This window comes from Eumetopias jubatus, unplaced genomic scaffold (assembly GCF_037043125.1).
Source record: "Eumetopias jubatus isolate StellerSeaLion01/CBP00866 unplaced genomic scaffold, mEumJub1_p1.0 scaffold_13, whole genome shotgun sequence".
Classification (NCBI taxonomy): Eukaryota; Metazoa; Chordata; class Mammalia; order Carnivora; family Otariidae; genus Eumetopias; species Eumetopias jubatus.
Genome location: NW_028274819.1, coordinates 7,997,602 through 8,018,235, shown reverse-complemented (window position 1 = coordinate 8,018,235; position 20,634 = coordinate 7,997,602). Strand labels below are relative to the sequence as shown.

At 59.2% G+C, this 20,634-nt stretch overlaps 4 protein-coding genes across 7 annotated transcripts; 3 read left to right on the top strand and 1 right to left on the bottom strand.

Annotated features, from left to right (window-relative positions):
- The first annotated feature begins 1,139 nt into the window (after positions 1 to 1,139).
- Positions 1,140 to 7,115, top strand: KCNK4 (potassium two pore domain channel subfamily K member 4). Its single transcript, XM_028118120.1, has 6 exons — positions 1,140 to 1,343; positions 4,554 to 4,677; positions 4,806 to 4,966; positions 5,169 to 5,355; positions 5,874 to 6,013; positions 6,714 to 7,115. The coding sequence occupies exons 1-6, from the start codon at positions 1,155 to 1,157 to the stop codon at positions 7,113 to 7,115; spliced, it is 1,203 nt and encodes a 400-aa protein (XP_027973921.1). The 5' UTR covers positions 1,140 to 1,154.
- Positions 7,116 to 7,810: 695 nt separating this feature from the next.
- On the top strand, positions 7,811 to 10,597 carry CATSPERZ (catsper channel auxiliary subunit zeta). Its single transcript, XM_088017939.1, has 5 exons — positions 7,811 to 7,831; positions 8,033 to 8,381; positions 9,272 to 9,351; positions 9,558 to 9,624; positions 10,385 to 10,597. The coding sequence occupies exons 1-5, from the start codon at positions 7,811 to 7,813 to the stop codon at positions 10,492 to 10,494; spliced, it is 627 nt and encodes a 208-aa protein (XP_087874065.1). The 3' UTR covers positions 10,495 to 10,597.
- An 887-nt stretch (positions 10,598 to 11,484) lies between these two features.
- ESRRA (estrogen related receptor alpha) lies at positions 11,485 to 19,246 on the top strand. 3 transcript variants are annotated; one of them, XM_028118158.2, is made up of 7 exons: positions 11,485 to 11,567; positions 13,068 to 13,404; positions 16,436 to 16,552; positions 16,695 to 16,823; positions 17,238 to 17,408; positions 17,503 to 17,772; positions 18,209 to 19,246. In XM_028118158.2, the coding sequence occupies exons 2-7, from the start codon at positions 13,080 to 13,082 to the stop codon at positions 18,466 to 18,468; spliced, it is 1,272 nt and encodes a 423-aa protein (XP_027973959.1). In that variant the 5' UTR covers positions 11,485 to 11,567; positions 13,068 to 13,079; the 3' UTR covers positions 18,469 to 19,246. The 3 variants fall into 3 exon arrangements, with proteins under 3 accessions (XP_027973959.1, XP_027973960.1, XP_087873591.1); XM_028118159.2 differs by lacking the exon at positions 11,485 to 11,567 and adding an exon at positions 11,701 to 12,203; XM_088017465.1 differs by lacking the exon at positions 11,485 to 11,567 and having other exon boundaries at positions 12,273 to 13,404; positions 17,241 to 17,408.
- Positions 19,234 to 20,109, bottom strand: TRMT112 (tRNA methyltransferase activator subunit 11-2). Of its 2 annotated transcripts, none has more exons than XM_088017466.1 (4): positions 19,983 to 20,109; positions 19,828 to 19,893; positions 19,566 to 19,655; positions 19,234 to 19,474 (listed from the first exon to the last, which is right to left on the bottom strand). In XM_088017466.1, exons 1-4 carry the CDS (start codon positions 20,058 to 20,060, stop codon positions 19,367 to 19,369), a joined length of 342 nt encoding a protein of 113 aa, XP_087873592.1. In that variant the 5' UTR covers positions 20,061 to 20,109; the 3' UTR covers positions 19,234 to 19,366. The 2 variants fall into 2 exon arrangements, with proteins under 2 accessions (XP_087873592.1, XP_027973961.1); XM_028118160.2 differs by having other exon boundaries at positions 19,792 to 19,893; positions 19,983 to 20,108.
- Between the last annotated feature and the right edge of the window lie 525 nt (positions 20,110 to 20,634).

Genomic DNA, 20,634 nt, shown 5'->3' with positions numbered 1-20,634 from the left:
GGCGTCTGCGTTGAAGACTCTCGGGAGGCGGTGGGAGCGAACGGCGGGTGTGCAGTGTGTCTGGGTGGCGGGCGCTGCGCGGTGGCCCGGCGGCCTGGGTGTGTGGACGGGAGTGTGTGCACACGTGCGCGTGGACCTCTGGGGTGCCTCGGCCCGGCGCGCACGCCCCGGGAGGTCCGGGTGTGCCCGCGAGTCTGGGGAGTGTGCAGGTGGAGTGTGTGCGTGCAGCCTGGGCAGCGGGGCTGGCGGGAGCCGCAGGGCGGAGCGTGGGCGCGCGGGTCTTTGTGCCCGCGTGTGTGCGCGTGGGCGCCGCCGCCCGCTGTCCCCGGGGGGTGCTGACGGCTGTCCGGGAGGATGCTGCCCCGGGGCCGGCCCTGGTCGCTCCCGTCCCGTTTCTTCCCGGAACCGGGCACCCTCCCTCCCCCCAGCCCGGCCTCGCCTCTGCGCGGCGACCGGGGCCCGCCCCTGGGTTCCTCGAAAGCCCGGCGGGGCGCTGGGAGACCCGGGACGCTCCCCGCCCGGCCCCTCGCGGGTCGCGGCGGAGCGGGGAGAGGCGGGAGGGGGGAGAGAAGCGCGAAGATGCTGTCGCAGCCGCAGCGGAGGAGCCGGGACCCGCCATCCCCGTCCCCGCCCTGCGCGGTTCGGCCTCTCCTCCGGCTTCCCCTTCGCGCGCCTCAGCGCCCCCTCAGCCTCCTGCTTGGAAGCCGGTTCCTCACGCCCCCTCCAGGCCCCCGGCGTTTTCTCGCTCGGCCTGCCGGTCCCTCAGCAAGCTCAGTCTCTCTTTCCCCCTTCCACTCTCCTTCCTTTCCCTTCCCGGTGTCCTCTTCTCTTCTCCCGTCCTGGAGTCCCCGGACAGGGACTGAGGGCCGGGCAATGGAGGTAAGGGGAAGGACCGAAGTCGGGGGACTGGGTGTGCCCTGGTACCAAGTGTCCTGGCAGAGGGATGTGAAGAGAGGACATCTATGGGCTGTAGGGCTGGGGGCTCCAAGGACCTTTGGGTGTGTGGGGGTTGGAGGAGGAGGGTGGAGGGGTGGCGGGCTAAGTTATTGATCCCAGCATCCCTGGTTCTGCCCACAGTGACCGCAGCTCCCCAGGAGCCCCCTGCCCGGCCTCCCCAGGCGGGCAGCGGAATTGGCCGGGCCCCTGGGCGCGCCATGCGCAGCACCACCCTACTGGCCCTGCTGGCGCTGGTCCTGCTCTACCTGGTATCCGGTGCCCTGGTGTTCCAGGCCCTGGAGCAGCCCCACGAGCAGCAGGCCCAGAGGGAGCTGGGGGAGGTCCGAGAGAAGTTCCTGAGGGCCCATCCATGTGTGAGCGACCAGGACCTGGGGCTCTTCATCAAGGTGCGTGGGTGGGCAGGAGCCCCTTCAACAGTCACCCATGACCCCCCCCAAAAAACAGTAGCTGCATGCCAGTGGGGCCCTGCGCTGGGTTGCCGCCTCCAGACGGGCACCCGGAGGGCAGGGTGCAGTTGAGGGGTGCAGGGCAGAGGCTGGGATCCAGGTCTCTGTTTTCAATATGGCGGCCTTGGGGGCATTTGTCTGCTTTGCTTTTCCTGGCCTTGCACTGAGCTCCTGAGCTGTCTCCTTCAGTGTGATGGTGGTTGAGTGAAAGAACGAGTGAAGGAAGAAATGAATACATGGCTGGAGCACATGAAATATGTTACATTTTGCAGGCATAACGCACTGGTTCCGGGTTGCCGGATGAAATCCAGGGCACCTGGATAATTGTGAATTTTAGCCACTAAACAACGAATACTTTTTAAAAATAAATATGTCCCATGCAGTATTTTTATTTACCGAAACTGGCAACCCTACACTGGTTTCTCTACTTCTTTGGAGTCACAGATGCCTTGGAGATGCCCAAGAACACTGTGAACACTCCCCTACCCCCTGGAAAAATGCACTTATATCCTGGTGGTTTCAGAGGGTGTCAGAGGGACACATTCAGAGGGTTCCAGGATCCCCTAAGCCTACCACCATGGATACCAGGCTAAGCAGCCCTTCTCCTCAGGACACATGCTTATGATGAAGAGGCCAGAGGAAGGGGTGGGTTCAACTTTGGTTCAATGACTAAAGAAAGTGCTGGGCTTCAGCCTCCTGGGGGTACTATCAGGTAAGCACCTTTGTTGCTTCTGTGATTTCTGAGTCACTATCATATAAAAACCCCAAGGATTAACTTTAATAAATTGATGTTTATTACTTTATTGAAGAGTACCCCTCCTTCCCTGCCTGTTATTTTGGAGGGAGGAGCCATGGGCATGGAGGCCTCAGTGTTCCAGCTGATTCCCAAGGTGGCAGGGCCAGGAGGAGAGATGAGGATGGGGTGGGGCCGGGACACAGGCGGCTTGACATTGGCTCTGACACTTCCAGAATGCCCAGTGAGGCTCAGAGAGGCCTGGGCAGGAGAATGTGTCTGGCCAAACCACAGGGCAGAGCAGAGGAGGGAGGGAGTCTGACCTATTTTATCTTCACGATGTAAATGCTTTTTTCCTGGATAAAAAAAGAAGAAAAGGAAGGGCAGAAATTAGAAGTGTGGGCGACAGCTGCTTTCTCTTCCACAACTAGGCAGTCCTGCAGCAATTATGCACCTACTATGTGCTAGGTGCTGTGCTAATACACTGTAGGGTGAGCAGGGAAATTGCTATGGGGGTGGAACAGAGGCAGGCTCTACCCTAGAGGCTGTCACTTTGGGATGAGGAGACAGATCCATGGACAGATCACTGTAGGATTCAGTGGAAAGAGAGCTTTCTTTGCTTCCTTCTTAAACACCTGTTGTATGCTGGGCTCCAAGCTAGCTGCTGGGGGCAAGGAGGGAGATGGGGAGGAGGGGCTTTGGGAGGAGCAGGAAATTGAAATGAGGCAGGTGAGCCATGTAGAATTTTGAGATGTGTGATTGGTTTGCAAGAGACCTGCAGGCCGAGGAACAGCATGGGCAAAGGCGTGGAAGTTGGAAAGCTCAGAGTGTTTTGCAGAACTCGGATTTAGCAGATGCCTAGTCATTCGAAGCAAAAATTAGAACACACAGGATGACAAGAGATTTTTTTCCCCCTAGGTAGTGAATTTATTGGAAAAGTCTTGCAAAATAAAATTTAAATCACTTTAATCATACATTTCACTTCTTGGCTTCATTTAAGAATTACTATTACAGGAAATGGGATCATCTCAGAAAATCTGGGGGTAAGGTCACTGCAACTTGGATTTCAAATGGGGGTCCCAGGAGAGAAGGCTGGGGAAAGGGAGGTGGGGACTAGATTGAAAAGGGGCTGAGATGCTGGGCTGGGAGTTTGGACTCTATGCTGTGACAGCAGGGAGCTATGGCGGATTTGGGGCAGTCACTTTAGGAGGATTAATTTGGAGTGGGTCTTGCTAATGAGGATTGCATTCAGAGAGAAAGAATGTGGTTTTTGATCTCCCCCACTGCCTTTGTGCCTTGGCTCTGTGCTCCTTGGGGAAGGGCCCCTCTGCCCCCCTCATTATGCTCTGACCACTGTCACTTAAGGCAGACACTCTCAAAACACAAACTCTGTCTTGAAAGGACTGCAAGGTGGCAAGAGGGGCAGACACATGGCAATTTCATTAATTTAATCTTATTTATTGAGCACCTACTATGTAGCACAGGGTTCAGCTTGGACTTCAACAGGGTGGGCGGGGGTTTGTGTGTCTACCAGCCTTCCAATATTGGGTACAAAATTTGATGGTATATGAACCTTCCTGGAGAAAGGGTCCCTAACTTCCATCAGATTTTCCAAGGCAAGGAACTCAAAACTCAGCTTTCCTAGGGCCAATGGGAGTGGGGGGGTGGTCTGTGGAAAGCTGGGAATCACTGGGCATGATCACTCCTTGGACTAACTTAACACACAGGGCTTACTTTAACTCTGCACAACTGTCTGAGGTAGGCGTTAGCATCATCATCCGAACCTGATAGAGGCAGAAACTGAGGCACAGAGAGTTAACTTGCCCCGGGGTCACACAGCATCGATATTTGAACCCAGGCAGTCTGGTCCAGGTCTGTGCTCCTGACCTCTGTAAACTTGAAATCTTTTGTGTGAAATTAAGGGGCAAATAACTAAAATCTTTTTTTTTTAAGATTTATTTATTTATTTATTTATTTATTTATTTATTTATTTAAAGAAAGAGCACTCTAACACACACTCGCCAAGAGAAGGGTGGTGGGGGGAAGGGGCAGAGGGAGTGGGAGAGAGAGAATCCCAAGCAGACTCCCCCGCTGAGCGCTGAGTGTGAGCTCAACCTGGGGCACAGTCTCAGGACCCTGAGATCCTGACCTGAGCCGAAATCAAGGGTCCCACATTTAACCGACTGAGCTATCCAGGCGTCCCAACTAAAATGTTTCTAAAACAATGTGGAGGTCAAACAAAATTGGGCCACCCAATTTGCAATGTCTACTCTGAGGGACAGCCCTCAGGAAGACCGGAGGGAGGGGGAGCGCTGGGAGCTGGAGGGAGGATACCACTCTGGAGCCTGGAGGGCCGGGGGCTTGGCCAGGACAGTAGGCAAGGGCTGAGGTTCCTCCTTCTGCGCCTTGTCCTGCAGGATGTGGCTGATGCCCTGGGAGGGGGTGCGGACCCTGACATCAACTCAACCAGTAACAGCAACCACTCAGCCTGGGACCTGGGCAGCGCCTTCTTTTTCTCAGGCACCATCATCACCACCATCGGTGGGGGAGGGGACTGGGCACCTGGAGGGGGGCAAGGGGCCGCTGGGCTTTCTCCTGGGGGAAGGTGCAGAGGGAGGAAGTGGGGGGCCAGGCAGCCCCTAGACTTCCTGCACGGCCCCTCTGCCCAGGCTATGGCAACGCGGCCCTGCGCACAGATGCCGGGCGCCTCTTCTGCATCTTTTATGCGCTGGTGGGGATCCCGCTGTTCGGGATCCTGCTGGCAGGGGTCGGGGACCGGCTGGGCTCCTCTCTGCGCCGCGGCATCGGTCACATCGAAGCCATCTTCCTGGTGAGCTGCTCCTTGCCCTGCGCGCCCTCGCGTTGAGCTCGGGTTACCCTTCCCTACGTCCCCGGCCCGCACGAGAGCGCGGACCTGGAGGTCGTGGGAGCCTCGCGCACCGGATCCCAGAGGAGGCGGTGTGTGTGGGGGGGTGTGACTGGAGGTTTTGGCGACGCCTTGGGTCCTTCCTGCCCCTTGCCCCTCCCTGCAGAAGTGGCATGTGCCACCGGGGCTGGTGCGAATACTATCGGCGGTGCTCTTCCTGCTGATCGGCTGCCTGCTCTTTGTCCTCACGCCCACGTTCGTGTTCTGCTACGTGGAGGGCTGGAGCAAGCTGGAGGCCATCTACTTCGTCGTAGTGACGCTCACCACGGTGGGCTTCGGGGACTATGTGGCCGGTGAGGCCACCTTTCTTTCGCTGCACTTCCCTATCCACTTTATTCATGCCCAGGGGCCCTGCACTCTTGCGTCTCCCTCCAAATTCCTTGTGGTGTGTGTGCGCTCGCAGGCACTTGCTCCAAATCCTACATGCCCTCACCGAATGCACCTTCACGTTTTTGCACGGATGCAACACCTCATGTGCCCTTACATTCTTGCATGCCTGTACCCCGATGCATGCTCACACATAGATTAAGTGCACCCCTCACACGTCACATTCTTATATATGTGCACCCCTCCCATATGCTCACATTTTTGCGCGTGAGCACACTCACGTGCATATTTTTATTGGCACACCTTCAAGTCATGCACAGTCGTCTTGCATGCATTCACACACACTCTAGCACACACTCTTTGATTGCCCTGGGGAGGCGGATCCTCTCACTGAGCTGAGAAGAGGGGCAGTGAACCAGGAGCTCACAGGCTTGAAACCTGCTCCACAATCAACATCTTTCTGGCCTCCCCGGTGGTATCCCAGGCGCCAGCCCCAACCAGGGCAACGCAGCCTACCAGCCGCTGGTGTGGTTCTGGATCCTGCTCGGCCTGGCCTACTTCGCCTCAGTACTCACCACCATCGGGAACTGGCTGCGAGTAGTGTCCCGCCGCACTCGGGCAGAGGTAGGCGCCCCTGGGTCAGCGCTGCCCTTGACACGCTCTACCCTAGCAGCGAGTTGATCAGCCTGCCTCCCTTCCAGGGTGTGGGCTTCTCAAGGCAGGGACAGAGTGCCCCCCACAATGTGCACCTGCCCCAGGGACAAAGGCTTAAACTTAGACCGGTTTGCTGATGACTCCATCTCTGCTCTCATGGATAGGGCTTCGAGATTTAGAGAAAACCAAAACAAAACAAAACAAAAAGCAGGAAGCCCAGTTAAATGTGACTTTCAGATAAATAGCAAATAATATTTTAGTGTAACTATGTCCCAAATGTTGGCAGGGAGGAAGATGCATATATTAAAATTTTATTTGTTGTTTATCTGAAATTCACATTTAACTGGGCCACCTGCGTTGTGTTACCCTACTGGTCGCGCCGGCCGAAGAGCTCGAGAGGGGCGCAAAGGTCTCCAGGGGGCACAGGAAGGATAGCTGAAATAAAACCGGGGCTTTTTAGAAAAGCTCCTAGAGAAGAGGACTCTTAGGTTCGGACGGAGGAGAGGAGAGTGTGTAGCTGGGTGATGAGCCTTTCCCGGCTCTGGCGGGCTGAGACCGGAGAACCAGGAGGAAAAGGGGGGCCGTGCCTGATTGGCGAAGGGGTAGGTTCCCGGGGTTGCCGAGGCGGTCGAGGACCCGCGGTCGAGGACTGCCTTTACTCCTCGCGCAGATGGGCGGCCTCACGGCGCAGGCCGCCAGCTGGACCGGCACCGTGACGGCGCGGGTGACCCAGCGAGTCGGGCCCACGGCACCACCGCCGCTGGAGAAGGATCGGCCACTCCTGCCGCCGCCGCCGTGTGCCGCGCAGCCCGCCGGCAGGCCCCCGTCCCCGCTCCCCGTGAAGGCCGAGCCGCCCTCCCCGTCCTCCCCGTCCACCCCGCCCACGGCCTCCGCGCTGGATTACCCCAGCGAGAACCTGGCCTTCATCGACGAGTCCTCCGACACGCAGAGCGAGCGCGGCTGCGCGCTTCCCCGCGCGCCACGGGGTCGCCGCCGGCCCCCTAACCCTCCCCGGAAGCCCGCGCGGCCGCGGGGCCCCGGGCGCCCGCGGGAAAAAGGCGTGCCGGTGTAGGGGCGGGACCCCGGGCCCGGGCCTCTCAAAGGGCTTAGTTCTTGCGCTCTCCCCGGCATGCTCTGCTTGTTTGACCAAAGAGGCCTCTCTCGACCGGACCGAGGCCTGCGGAGGAGGCTACGGGTTGCCACCCCCACTCCTGGCCCTCTCCTCACTTCATCCATTTGCAGACACCCCCTCCCCCAAGGCTTTCTGTCTCGCTGTCCCAGCTGGGCCCGTCCCTCACCACACCTCACGACTGTGCCTCAAAAGCCTGCATCAATAAACGGAAACAGTTTGCACCGCTGCGGGCGTGCGCGCTCCGGGGACGCGAGTGGGTGTGGGAGTGCTTGCGTCGGGCCACCCCCGGGGCAAGCCAGGCTTCCTGTGACCCCCGGGCCGAGCCCCTCCTCCCCACGCCTGCACCCGAAAGGGCCACGCTTGGGCCCGTGTCTCTGCCGGGAGGCTACCGGGTACGGTCCGGAATCGGGAATGTGCCAGGGTGTTCTGTGCGTCTCCAACCTCAGCACAGATATGGGGCGGTGGGGACGGGGGAGAGAGAATGGCATCTAGCGTGGGGGGCTGTAGATTGAACTCTCCCGCGCGAGACCGGCAGCACCATTCGGGAACGGGATCTGCCCCTCCCCGCTCCTGGAGCGTGACCCCTTGCTCCTCGCCCCGAGGCCTGTGGCGACTGGGTCCGTTGGGGCAGAACCATGGAGGAAAAGCCTTTCAAAGTAAGAACTCTTCCCGGGCCCCCTCCCCCTGGGAGCCCCCAGCCTGGGTCCAGCCTGAGTCCCTGGCTATTCTCTTCCTCACCCTTGGCCCCGGGGCAGCTCCCAACGAGCCCTGAGCCGAGCCGACGACTCCAGCCTGCTCTTCCTCTCCTTCCCAACTCCCCGCGGCCCTTGGCTTCCCTCGCTGTATGTGGCCCACAGGCGTCTTTGGGCAGCCATGGCTCAGACAAGTCGAGCCCAGACAACGACATCCGGAATCTGTGGACCAGGGCCACGCTGTCGCAGCCGAAGCTGAATGTGCCGCGGTCCAGCGTCGGCGAGAACTCAGACATGGAGGGCGGTGGCATCGGCCGCAAGTCCCGCCGGTGGTACAACCAGAAGGCCGGCCGCGACTCAGACGGTGGTTGGGAAGAATGGGATGACGGAGAGGACAAGGGCAGTTTCAAACAGGAGGATCTGAACGAGTCCTCCTTGTTGGAGCTGGAGCTGCGTCGGGCCAGCTCCCTGGGAAGCCGTTTAGGGGAGGACGTCGATTCCGTGACCGACACCGGTCAGTGTGGCCTCACAGGGCTGTGGGTATCCACAGGGCAGGGGGCTGGCCAGGACCTCAATATCTGTTGCTGTGAAATGGGGAGGGTGGGGGCGGGGAGAAGCTGTAGGATCCGTTTCCAAGGGTTCCCTTTCCCCGGACGGGCGCCCTCGTTCATCTTTTACGCTTTAAATCAACCAGACATTCTTGGAGCGCCCCCTACCGGGCAGGCGTCGTACAAGGTCCTGTGGCCATGGCACGCCAGGTCCGAGAGACACCTGTGGAAAATGCGCAAAGGCAGCGACGTAGGACCCGTGCTTTTAATGGAATCACTGGGATGGTTGAGAGGAGGGAGTTATTTCCTTGTGTATGGATTTGCTGTCGTTGAGGAGGTGCCTATCTTTCTTTCACTCAGTCGTTGGCTACAATTTTAAGTACCTACTTCTTGCTGGGCACCGTCTGGGACTCCCCTCTACCCCCCCCCCCCGCCCCTACAACGGGGGATTAAAACGGATAACAATATTGTAATGCCATCTATTGAGTGCTTGCTGTGTGCCAGGCACTGGGCTTCCTTTGCATGATCACCTTAAACTTCACAACCTCCCTAAGGGGCTCTATTCTTATTACCCCATTTGACAAATGAAGAACTTTGAGGGTCAGAAATTTTCAGTCACTGCTTGTAAGCCTCACCTAATGGCGTAGTCAGAACTGGCACCTTGGTGGGTGGGACAATAAAGCCCAGGGTAGTAACCGACTGTCCCATACTGTTTCCCAATAAGGTGGCACCTGGAGCTGGTCTCTGAAGGCCACTCCCCTGCCACCACAAGTCTGCCCGTGTGTTTTGTTTCCTCTGCTCCAGGGAAGACCCAGCGGTCTGCAGATGACTGATCTCTCTTTTTCTCTTCTCCCAGAAATGTCTTCCTCAGAGTCATCGCTCAGTATCTCGAAGCACACACCCCATCGAGCCTACTGGATGGAGCAGCAGAACAGGGTTAGCACCCAGAGAGACTGGGGATTTGAGTGGGGTGGGATGGGCAAGGTGGGGGCTGCAGAGGTGAAGGGGTGAGTGTGGTTTGTAGAGCGGAAGGGCAGGCAGGTTGGTTGGGGGTCTTGGGGCTAGAGGGGGCAGGTGGGGCATTTCAGCTCGGGGCAGGGCTGGGGTCTCTGGGACATCTGAGCCTCTTGCTGCTTCTCCAGCTGCCACTGCCTCTGATGGAACTCATGGAGAATGAAGCTCTGGAAATCCTCACCAAAGCCCTCCGGAGTGAGCCCCTCCCCCAGCTCCCACAAGAGACCCTGAGGGATTTTGCAGCGCTTGGGCCTCTGGGAGTGGGGTTTCAGGACGTGTCTGCCTTGTCAGATTCCCTTACCACCCACCAGTAATTCCAGGAGCCCTACCAAAAGTAAAAAATTGGGGGGCTGGGCACAGGGACACCCAGTGGGGAGAGCATGAGGTGACCCTCAGGGGCCTGGGCTCCAGCCTTAGTGCAGCCCCTCTCTAGCTGATGTGCCTTTTCTAAAGCGGTTTCTCCACTCCCCAATGGGGATGACAGTCTTTGTGTGGACTTGGCCCTCTCCCTCGGTGCTGTGAGGAACCTCTGGACAGTGGATTATTTGGGTCAAAGTCCCCTCATTTGCCCTGCTTGTAATATAAGGCAGGGATGCTGGCTAATGGCTTAGAGTGGGTGGTCCAGGAGGTGTCCACAGAGATGCCTGCTACCACTGTCCTGGTTCAGGCCTGCAACACTCTAACCTTGCCCTCACCCATGCTCCACCTAACTCTCTCATCCTCCTCCACATCCCCCATCTGTTTGGAGTACAGGTGTATGACTTGACCTTTAAAAAAAAAAAACTGTCAGGGCCAGCACCTTGGAGATCCAAAGTTTCCCAGACTAACACAGACCCGAGTGCCAGGCGCTCCTGCCACCCCAGATCACCCGCGTTTCCTCAAATCTCAGGTGCAGCACCGCTGCTGGGGAGGCCATGCTCCTGCTCACTGCCCTGAGCCGAGCTATGCCCTCCAGGCTACCGGTCAGGTATTGGCCGGGACCACTTCCTGACCAAGCAGCTGCAGCGATACATCGAGGGGCTCAAGAGGCGCCAGAGCAAGAGGCTGCACCTCTTGGTGCACTGAGAGCACCGCCTCGGGCTCGGGCTCGAGTGACAGACAGCCCGACTCCAGTTCCCGGCCCCTGTCCCGTCCCCAGACCCAAGCCCGACCCTGTCCACGTGGAATTTGAGTCCTAGATAAATAAAAGACTCTGTGCACGGTCGGTGAGTCAGTGCGTGGCTGCCCGCGTGAGGAGGACGCACGGGGCCCCGCCTTTCCCCGTGACCTTCTCTCGGTCACCGCAGTGACCTTGAGCGTTCTCCGTCCAGGCCCTATTGGCTCCGCCTTCCCGGGACTCGAAATCCAGGACTTCTTGCATGTTTTATGCCTGCGTCTCCCACCCCAGGTCCAGCAGCTGTGTGGAGATACTGGATCTGCGGTCCAAGCGCCCCGATGGTGTAATCTTGGGGGAAGGGCGAGAAGGTAAAGGGGCAGCGCCTCCCTTCTAGTTTGGGCATGCTAGGCCCCGCCCCTCATGCATATGCAGTTACACTAACCTCTCCGCTCGTCCCGCCCTCTTATTTACATATGTAAGTCTTCTCCCTGCCCCGCAATTGCGGCCACCGAGCCACCTCGCCCACTTCTCTCGCGCATAGCGCGCCCCGCCTCCTTCGTTGCGTAAGAGCGCTCCTGGTTCCAACCCCCTCCCGGAGCCTCTCCACGTCTCCTCTGGCCCCGCCCCCTCGGCCGCCGTCTTCACAAGTGCGCCGCTCCGGCTCGGCGGCGGTGGGCGGGACCTTCATGAAGGACCGCCCCCTGGCTTTGCCGGCTCCGCCCCGGCTGGTCCGGGCACGCAGGCGCTGCCCGCCCCTCTTGTCTGATTAGCATAGGGCGCCGAGACCCGCCCCCTGCTTTGCATGCGCACGGCCGGCCCCACCCCCGCTGTCAGCTGGAGGAAGCAGAGTAGGAAGCGGCCGCGATGTCCTTTTGTGTCCTACAAGCCGCCGGCGGCGCCGCCGAGTGAGGGGACGCGGCGCGGCGGGGCGGTGCGGCCCAAGGAGGCGGCGGAGGAGGGGCCGTTCGCGGCCCCAGGCTCACCCCGGCGCTCCGGGCCGCTCGGCCCCCATGCCTGCCCGCCCGCCCTGCCGGAGCCCCAGGTCCGGGGGCGGAGGGGAGCGCCGCTGGGGGGGGGTGGACGGGCGGGGCGCGGGGGCCATGTGCGAGCGCGGCTGGGAGGCGGGCGGCGGGCGGCGGGGGGCGGGCTCCGGGCGGGGTCCGGCTCCAGGACGAGCCCGGGTCACGATTGGGACCGGGTCCAGGGCCAGACGGGGTTAGGGTCCGGGCGGGATCCCGTGTTGAGGTCTTAATGCGTCGGCCTGGGACAGGGGCCGGTCCTGGCTCGGGCTTCACGTCCTGGCCAGGGTCAGGCTTGGGCCTCGGATCCAGTCCCAGGGCAGGGTTCAATCCCGCACCTGGAGCAAGTCGAAGTCCCAGGGGCGGGCCTGGGTGGAAGATAGGGAGGGTTCCCTGTCGGAGAAGGGGCTTTGAAGACCACGTGGGGGCGCTCGAAGGGGCCTTGAGCCACCCTCCTCTCTGGGTCAAAGGTCATCGCACCGGCAGGGGAGAACTTCCTCCTCCTTGGCGCTCCCCATTTACTTCCTGATAACCTGATAGAGGTCCCCCGAGGGCGGAGGGGAAGGGGAGGCGCAGCAACTTTAGGCAACTTTCCGTAGGTGTGCGCAGGTTGGGGGGCGGGGCGCTCCTGAGGTGGAGGATTCTGCGGCAGCTGGAGTGTAAGAGTGATTGTGCTGGCGGGGTTTGGGGGGGGTGGGGTGGGGTGTAAAGAGGTGGGGCCGTGTCCTCCGGTGGGCATGGGATTGGCATGCTGGGGCAGGAGGGGCGGTGTGTCAGGTGTGAAAGGCTCTGAGTGTGTTTCCACAAGGGTCTGTGCCTGTGTGTGTCAGTGTGGAGGCATGGTGAGTGTGTTTGGGAGTGAGTGTGTGTGATTGTGAGCCTTGAGTGTGACTTTGTTTATGGTTTGTGCCCTTCGGGTGGAGTGTGTGAAGACAAACGGGGAGCATGAGTGAGAGCTGGGGCTTGGGGAAAGCCATGTGTGAGAGCATGGAAGTGCCCAGGAGAGAGTGAGCATGTGTGAGCATGTGAGGACACCTGAGGACCCAGGTGAGTGCGAGTGTGTGAACCCACCACTGCCCTTGTTTGCCTGGTTTGTGCTTTTGAATGGAGGATGCCCAGGTGAGGGGGAAATCATCGAGGTCCTCAACATTTGGAGAAAATTGAGAGGTATCTTGCTACTGGCTGGGGATTCCAGTTGGGGTTGAAGGTCACCTGGGGACTAAGGTTACCCTGCTCCCTGGCCCGGGTGGGAGTAGGGAGTTTCCAGGCTTCCCCCAGGTTCCCAAGTGGGAGACCTTGCCGTCAGTTACTGGCCCTGGAGGCTTTGGAGACTCTGTTCCCATGGCAACGGCTGGGGGGGGCCTCTTCATGGGCAGCCATTCCTTGGACTCTGCCCCCCTTCCCTCCCCCTCGATGAGCCTGGAAGCCTGGCCCTAGGCCCGGGGTTGGGCAACCAGGGTGGCACTGTGTCTCTGTCCCCCATCCCAGTGTCTCCCTGTGACCGGACAGGTCTCTCCCTGCAGGTGACCAGCGCCATGTCCAGCCAGGTGGTGGGCATTGAGCCTCTCTACATCAAGGCAGAGCCAGCCAGCCCTGACAGCCCAAAGGGTTCCTCAGAGACCGAGACCGAGCCCCCCGTGGCCCTGGCCCCTGGCCCAGCTCCCACCCGCTGCCTCCCAGGCCACAAGGAAGAGGAGGATGGGGAGGGGGCTGGGCCTGGCGAGCAGGGTGGTGGGAAGCTGGTGCTCAGCTCCCTACCCAAACGCCTCTGCCTGGTCTGTGGGGATGTGGCCTCCGGCTACCACTATGGTGTGGCGTCCTGTGAGGCCTGCAAAGCCTTCTTCAAGAGGACCATCCAGGGTGAGCCCCCACTGCACTTCTGTGCCCTTTGCCCTCTGGGCCTAGTGCTACCCAGTGGGTGCACTGCCACGTGGCAGTAGGCTCCCAAACTGCTGAGGTACCACTTGGGGTTTTCCAGGTTCCTCTTCCCTCCTGGAAGTGCCGTTTCCCTGAAAAGTTAAATAAAGCCACCAGGATGTGTTGATGGCTTGGATGTGGGATGTGAGAGAGGGCTCAGGAAGCCTAGGTTTCTGGGTACTAGAGGCCTAGCACCTTCCACAGTGGCTCTGAAAAATCTGAGACAGCCTCTTTCTGCTTCTAAACTTTGTTCTTGCTTCTGGTGGCTGCTGAACTCTCAGCAGCATAGAACACCCCCGTTCCCCGCGCTTTGGTGGATTTCCCCAAAGCAGCACCAGCATAAGGCAGGTTTTCATGGGTAACTGAGAGGGGCTACACCGTATTTCAGCACCTGACTTTAAAAAGACTATTACTGAGTTTTTCTCACTCAGGAACACATATCAAAACATGAGCAAGATGTGATGTAATAAGCTTTACTTGGGATGTGCCTGTGACTTATATTTTTATAGGAAACACTGCTGACTTTGGGGCAGTAACTTGTACTTTTGGAGAACATTTCTTGAGTGCTTACCCCGTGTCAGGCACGGTGCCCTCTATGTTCGTGATCTCTTACTCCCTGAACAGCCCATAAGGTGCCAGCGCTGTGACCGTACTTGAGGCCCAGGAAGATTTTTAAAACTTTGTTCAAGTCCCACAGGTAGAAAATGGCAGAAGCAGGATTTGAACTTGGGTTGACTTAGGTCCAGAGCTGACTGCCGCCTCTGCTTATTACTTATAACTGAACTTCGGACAGATGGCTCCCAACTGATTGTGACATTGCGAGTGGGTTTTGATTTGGCCAACACCCACTGCTCTAAAACCGTTTGTGCTCTCTAATGGATTTGAAGGCCAGTGAACTAAGGGGCCCAGGCCCAGGCCCAGGCGTCTCCTGCCCACGTTGGACCCCTTCATTCTCTGTTGACTCCGTTGACAAATGTTTACTGAGCCCTAGGCATAGATTGTAGTCATTTATTAGGCATTTGGGCCCTGTGAACCATGCTGAACATGTTACCTCGACATTCCCTTTCATTCTTACTAGCCGTCTTTGTAGGAAGTCCTGTTTTTATCCCAGTTTTAGAGATGGGAAAACTGAGGGGTTGGGGGCTTAGGTATGGGACTTGCCCAAGGTCACACGGTTGTTAAGAGGTAGTGTCAGGATGGATCCCAGGCAGCCTTCGGAGCCCTTTTTCTTCACAGACCTGTGCTTTGCTGTCCTGACCACTGTTCAGGCCTGCGGACATAGCTGGGACTGAGCCATTTATATTCTAGCAGAGGGAAGAGAGAAAACAGTGAATTGCACAAAACTGTTGTAGTACAGCTATTTTAAGTGCTGGAGGGGGAGGAATAGGATGTGTGCCAAGGAACCCGGCTAGGTTGGAGGCTCTGGAGGTCTTCTCGGAGGAGGTGTCTTGAGCTGCGGGTGCAGGCCTGAATATAGGGTGTAGGAGGAATGTGCCAAGGGCATGTTGGCTGGTTGTGTCATTCAGCCCTGGCCGTACCCCTGTGAGGCTAGGAGGGCCACCATGCGTTCCATCAGCCAGTCAGAAGCTGCCATTACATACCAGGCCCTGTTCCTAGCGCTTGGCCGTCCTGGCCTTCACGGAGCAGATGCTAAAGGGGGAAGACAGATAATAAGACCGATAATAAAACGTGTGTGGTGACTGAGAGGGTGCTGAGAGCTGACGAGAAACTATCAGGCAGGGCAGGTGGCAGAAGAAGCCTGCAGAGGGGCCCCCGACATTCTCACAGCGGGGCCAGGGAGGGCCTCCCGAGGTGACTGGGAGTAGAGCTAAGAAGGAGGTCAGGGAGCGGTGGGCCCTGAGCCTGGGGTCCGTGGGAGGAACAGAGTATGAGGGGGATGAGGTTAAAAAGGTTGAAAAGCCAAGGACTGGAGGCCTCACCGGCCTCGGGAGCACTTGGGCTTTTATTCTGAGAAGGGACATCACTGGAGGCTTTGGAGCAGGGGAGGCGCAGGATCTGACTTGGGTTGAGTGGGTTGTCCTGGCCCATTGTGTTGACATTAACTGAAGGAGAAAGGGACGGAGGAGGAGGCCAGCGAGAAGGTGGGGTGATGGTGACTCGGGGCAGGGGCGGGAGCAGGCATGGGGCACAACGGGTTGGCTTCTGGACATGGGAGGAGGTAAAGCTCGCCAGGCCCCGCTGATGGGTTGGATTTGGGTGTAAGAGAAGAATCAAAGATGTTTTCTGGATTTCTGCTTGAGCCACTGGACAAATGGGGTTGTAGGGTTTGGAGTGGTAGGTCGTGGGCTCCATTTAGGACAAGTGAAGTTTGCCACGCCTTCTAGACCTGCAAGATGCTGAGGCAGTGGAAAACGAGTCTAGGGTTCACGAAGCTCTACTGATAGAAACGTGAAGGCCCACGACTGGTGAGCTCACCGTGGGAGTGAGTTGGGAGGTCCAAGGGCAGCCCTCGGGTCAGTCCTTCGGTGGAAGGAGTGTGGAGGATGCACAGAAATGACAAAGTGGCCAGTGAGCTGGAAGGAGGTGGTGTCCTAGAGGCAAAGGAGACAAGTGTCCAAGTGTTTGTGGGAGCAGGACGTGATCCATGGCATTAGATGCTCCTTTAGGCCAAGCAAGATGAGGACAAGAATGGAGCACTGGATGTAGCAATATAGAAGCCACTGTGGCCCTTGATGAGAACAGATGGGGTTAGTAGAGCCCAGAGACGTGGCTTGACAAGAGGCTTGGGGCAGAGATCAGCCTGACTCCCTGGGTCCCAGGTTTCCTTGGCCTCGTCAGGAGCCCCCAGCCCAGAGGCCATTCCCCTCACTGTCCCGGGCTTCCCTGCCCCACTCAGGGCACCGCCCCTCTCCCCAGACCTGCACTTGCCCAGGGCGCGTCGGGGCTCTCCTATCTTCTGGGCCCCCTCCGGGCCCTAGGAGGCTGCCACTGGAGCCCTGCCTCTTCCTGGCAGGGAGCATCGAGTACAGCTGTCCGGCCTCCAACGAGTGCGAGATCACCAAGCGGAGACGCAAGGCCTGCCAGGCCTGTCGTTTCACCAAGTGCCTGCGGGTGGGCATGCTCAAGGAGGGTGAGCGCTGGGCAGGGGCCCAGGTGCATGGGGCAGGGGTGGGCGAGGCTTGGGGCGTTCTGTGGGAAGAGACGGGGCGGGAGGGCTCTGCAGAGCAAGCCACCCCCAGCCCCACGGACACAGCCTTGTCCTGAAATTCAAGGTGTACGTCTGGACCGTGTCCGAGGCGGGCGGCAGAAGTACAAGCGGCGGCCAGAGGTGGACCCGCTGCCCTTCCCGGGCTCCTTCCCTGCTGGCCCCCTGGCGGTAGCCGGAGGCCCTCGGAAACCCGGTGAGCGTGCTGTGGGCCCTGGGAGCCCTAAGGCTGGGATGGGGCTGGGACACGAGAAGCCTGTTAGGTGTCAGTCACCCAGAATGGATAGCATTGGCATCGGGATCCCGGTCTGCCCTTCATCTGTTCATAGCATGTTTCCCTGAAGGAGTATTTTTGAAAATGATCTTTATCAGTCCCTGAGTAGTACACCTGGGACCAGGGAAAGACTTTTCTCACACTCAGAACCTGTCCATGGACTTGCTTTCCCTGGGAGAGAGTGGGAGGCCTTCCTGGAGAGAAGTGGCCAAACCTGGCTGGCCAGTGGCTATCAGGAATGCCATGGGGGGTGGTGGTGGCTAATTTGGGGCAGATGCTTGACCCCAAAGGGGCCTGCAAGGTGATGAATTCGAGTGCCTCTTCCAACTGTCCCAGCAGCTCCTGTAAATGCACTCGTGTCCCACCTGCTGGTGGTTGAGCCTGAGAAGCTATATGCCATGCCCGACCCGGCGGGCCCTGACGGACACCTCCCGGCTGTGGCTACCCTCTGTGACCTCTTTGACCGAGAGATTGTGGTCACCATCAGCTGGGCCAAGAGCATCCCAGGTAAGGAGCGCAGGTGATCCGGGGCTTCCCTCTGTGGGCCAGGCCTGGCTCTGGTGAACTTGTTCAGCCAGGTCTGCTTCCCACTGTCCTCCAGGCTTCTCGTCACTGTCACTGTCTGACCAGATGTCAGTTCTGCAGAGCGTATGGATGGAGGTCTTGGTGTTGGGTGTGGCCCAGCGCTCACTGCCACTGCAGGATGAGCTGGCCTTCGCCGAGGACCTGGTCCTGGATGAAGAGGGGGCACGTGCCGCTGGCTTGGGGGAGCTAGGGGCTGCGCTGCTGCAGCTGGTGAGGCGACTGCAGGCCCTGAGGCTGGAGCGTGAGGAGTACGTCCTGCTGAAGGCCCTGGCCCTTGCCAATTCAGGTGAGTCCGGGGCGGGCACCGATGGGAGTCTCCGTGAGGCCCTCCCCTTGGTAACCCTGACCGTGGCACGGTCTCATCTGGCAGACAGGGACAATTGGGGCTTAGGGGAGAAGTGACTTGTTGAAAGTCCCAAAGAAGGCAAGGGCAGGCTCAGGAGCCGCACGTAGGATTTCGAGCTCTAGGGCCATCTTTACATGGAAAGTGAACCACCTAGCGGGAAGGAGGGGGGGGGCAGGGGAAACCAAAGGTAGCCACAGTTGAGGGAGAAAGGGGGGGCCCTGGCTCATGAGCAGGAGCAGTGAGTGGTGCCTCAGGCAGCCCCTCAGATCCATGTCAGGCTCCTCCTCGGGCCCCATCCAACAGTGCTCAAGCAGGTGTGGGCTCTGCCCTTTCTGGAGACGGTCCACGCCCACAGCATCCCTTCCTCTCCTTGCAGACTCTGTGCACATTGAGGATGCCGAGGCTGTGGAGCAGCTGCGAGAAGCTCTACACGAGGCCCTGCTCGAGTATGAAGCAGGCCGGGCGGGCCCCGGAGGGGGTGCTGAACGGCGGCGGGCGGGCAGGCTGCTGCTCACACTACCGCTCCTTCGCCAGACAGCGGGCAAGGTGCTGGCCCATTTCTATGGCGTGAAGCTGGAGGGCAAGGTGCCCATGCACAAGCTGTTCTTGGAGATGCTCGAGGCCATGATGGACTGAGGCAAGGGGTGGGCATGGGTGGGGGTGCTGGCAGGACCCGCCCAGTATGGGGTCAGCCCCAAGGGGGCAGAGCTGGGGTCTGGGCAGTGCCACAGCCTGCTGGCAGGGCCAGGGCAATACCATCAGCCCCTGGGAGCAGGCCCTACGCCCTCCCCTCCCCCCTCCCAGGGGGTCTTAGAAGCTGGGAATGTGTGCGCCCAGGCTCTGGGCACTGTGCTGCCCCTTGCAAGCCATAATGTGCCCCCAGAGTGTAGGGGGCCTTGCGGAAGCCATAGGGGGCTGCAGGGGACATGGGGGGGGGCAGAAGCCTGATCTCAGGGAGGGAAGGGAGTGGAGGCCACAGTCTCCCAGCGGGTGATGCTTTTGCTGCTGCTTAATCCAACCCCCTCTCCAGAGCAGAGGGGGATTTGGAGAGCAAAGGCCCCTGCCCCCTTCGCTCCTCTCCTCATCATTTGCATTGGGCATTACTGCCCCCCCCTTGAAGCAATAACTCCAAGCAGGCTCCAGCCCCTGGACCCCTGGGGTGGCCAGGGCCCCCCATCAGCTCCCACCCAGCCTCCTCGGGGGGGTAGGGAGAGCACTGCCTCTATGCCCTGCAGAGCAATAACACTATATTTATTTTTGGGTTTGGCCAGGGAGGTGCAGGGACATAGGGCAAGCCAGGGCCCAGAGCCTTTGGCTGTACAGAGACTCTATTTTAATGTATATTTGCTGCAAAGAGAAACCGCTTTTGGTTTTGAAACTTTAATGAGAAAAAGAAATATATCGAGCTCAAGAACACTGTGTTTCGTGTGTCACTGGGTCCAGGTTTGGGGATACACGACAGACCTAGCAAACAGACTATACATCAGCAAAAACATTCCTGGTTACAGACGGAAAAACTAGGCGCCTGGCACGATTAAGTCTCGGTTTCCTCATCACTCAGCAGCATGTTGGGGATCCCGCGACTGATGGGGAACAGACGTCCAGACTCTGGGCACTGCAAGGTGCCCTCCAGCACATCCACCTGTGGGGAAGGGGGAGGGAACAGAGCTGAGCACTGGCAGCCTCCTCCGGCCATGACGGGCCAGGAAAGCAAGCGATGGGCCGGTTCTCACCTCCAGCAGCACGTGGTGCATCTGCCTCAGGAATTTCTCATCGTGCTCATACCCTTCAATCGGCCCTTTGGGCACCTCGACCAGATGCAACTGTGGGCAAAGGCCTAAATCAGCTCTGGGCATCCCGCCCCTTGCTTTGACGCCAGGTTCCCCGGCCTGAGGGCAAAAGCCTGCGGTGGGACCACCCCACCCCAGGGTGCGCACGGGCGTCGGGGAGGGTCCTCACGGTATCCGCCGCCTCCAGAAGCGCCGCCCACTCCACCTTGGGTATCATACGCGCCACGAAGTCAGGGTTGAACTCCACGGGGTTGATGCGGACCTCGGTGGCCTGCGGGGCGGAGGAGTTTCGTTAGGGACAGGAGCCTGGCTCCCCTACTCCGCCCAGGAGACGGGCGCGAGACTGGCCCGGGCCGATACCTGGAGGCGCAGTGGGAAGCCACGGGGCCCCACCCCCCGCACATGCGAGCTCAGCAGGTTGTGCGTTAGCAGCTTCATGTCGCCTCAGCGCGCTCTCAGAAAGCCAGAACCGGAAGAAGGCAGAAACTCAGCTGCGTCACTTCCGGGGCCGCTCCATTCTCCGTCCCATTGGATGGCTCGGAGGAGCGGAAGTGGCGAACATGCTGGAACTTCTCGTGCTAGCCGAGTAGAGGTATTTGAAAAGCTTTGTCGGATCACGCGCTCCTACCGGAAGCGTCCCAGTGGGAGATGACTACGGCGCAGGCCCAGTGGTTTCCATTCGCTAGGAATTATGCAGTGTACATCGTATGTAAAGCAGCCGCAATGCAGCGGCCTTCGTTGCATGCCAAATAAACATGTTTTTCTCCTACACCAGCGCCTGACACCATCGTCTCCCGCCCCTCGCTTCCGGTTAAGGAAAGGAAACATTGCAGGAATCCGTAAACTAGGCCCATCACAACAGCGACACCCCATCCTTGTATGCAAATAAATTGCGCGGCTGCCGAAAGCCCCGCCCATTCGTAACTGCGCCGGTAGTCCAGCCCCAAATGCAAATAAGCTGAGCGCCCCAGAAGCTCCGCCCCTGCACGCACTCCTAGGCCTGCGCACTGGA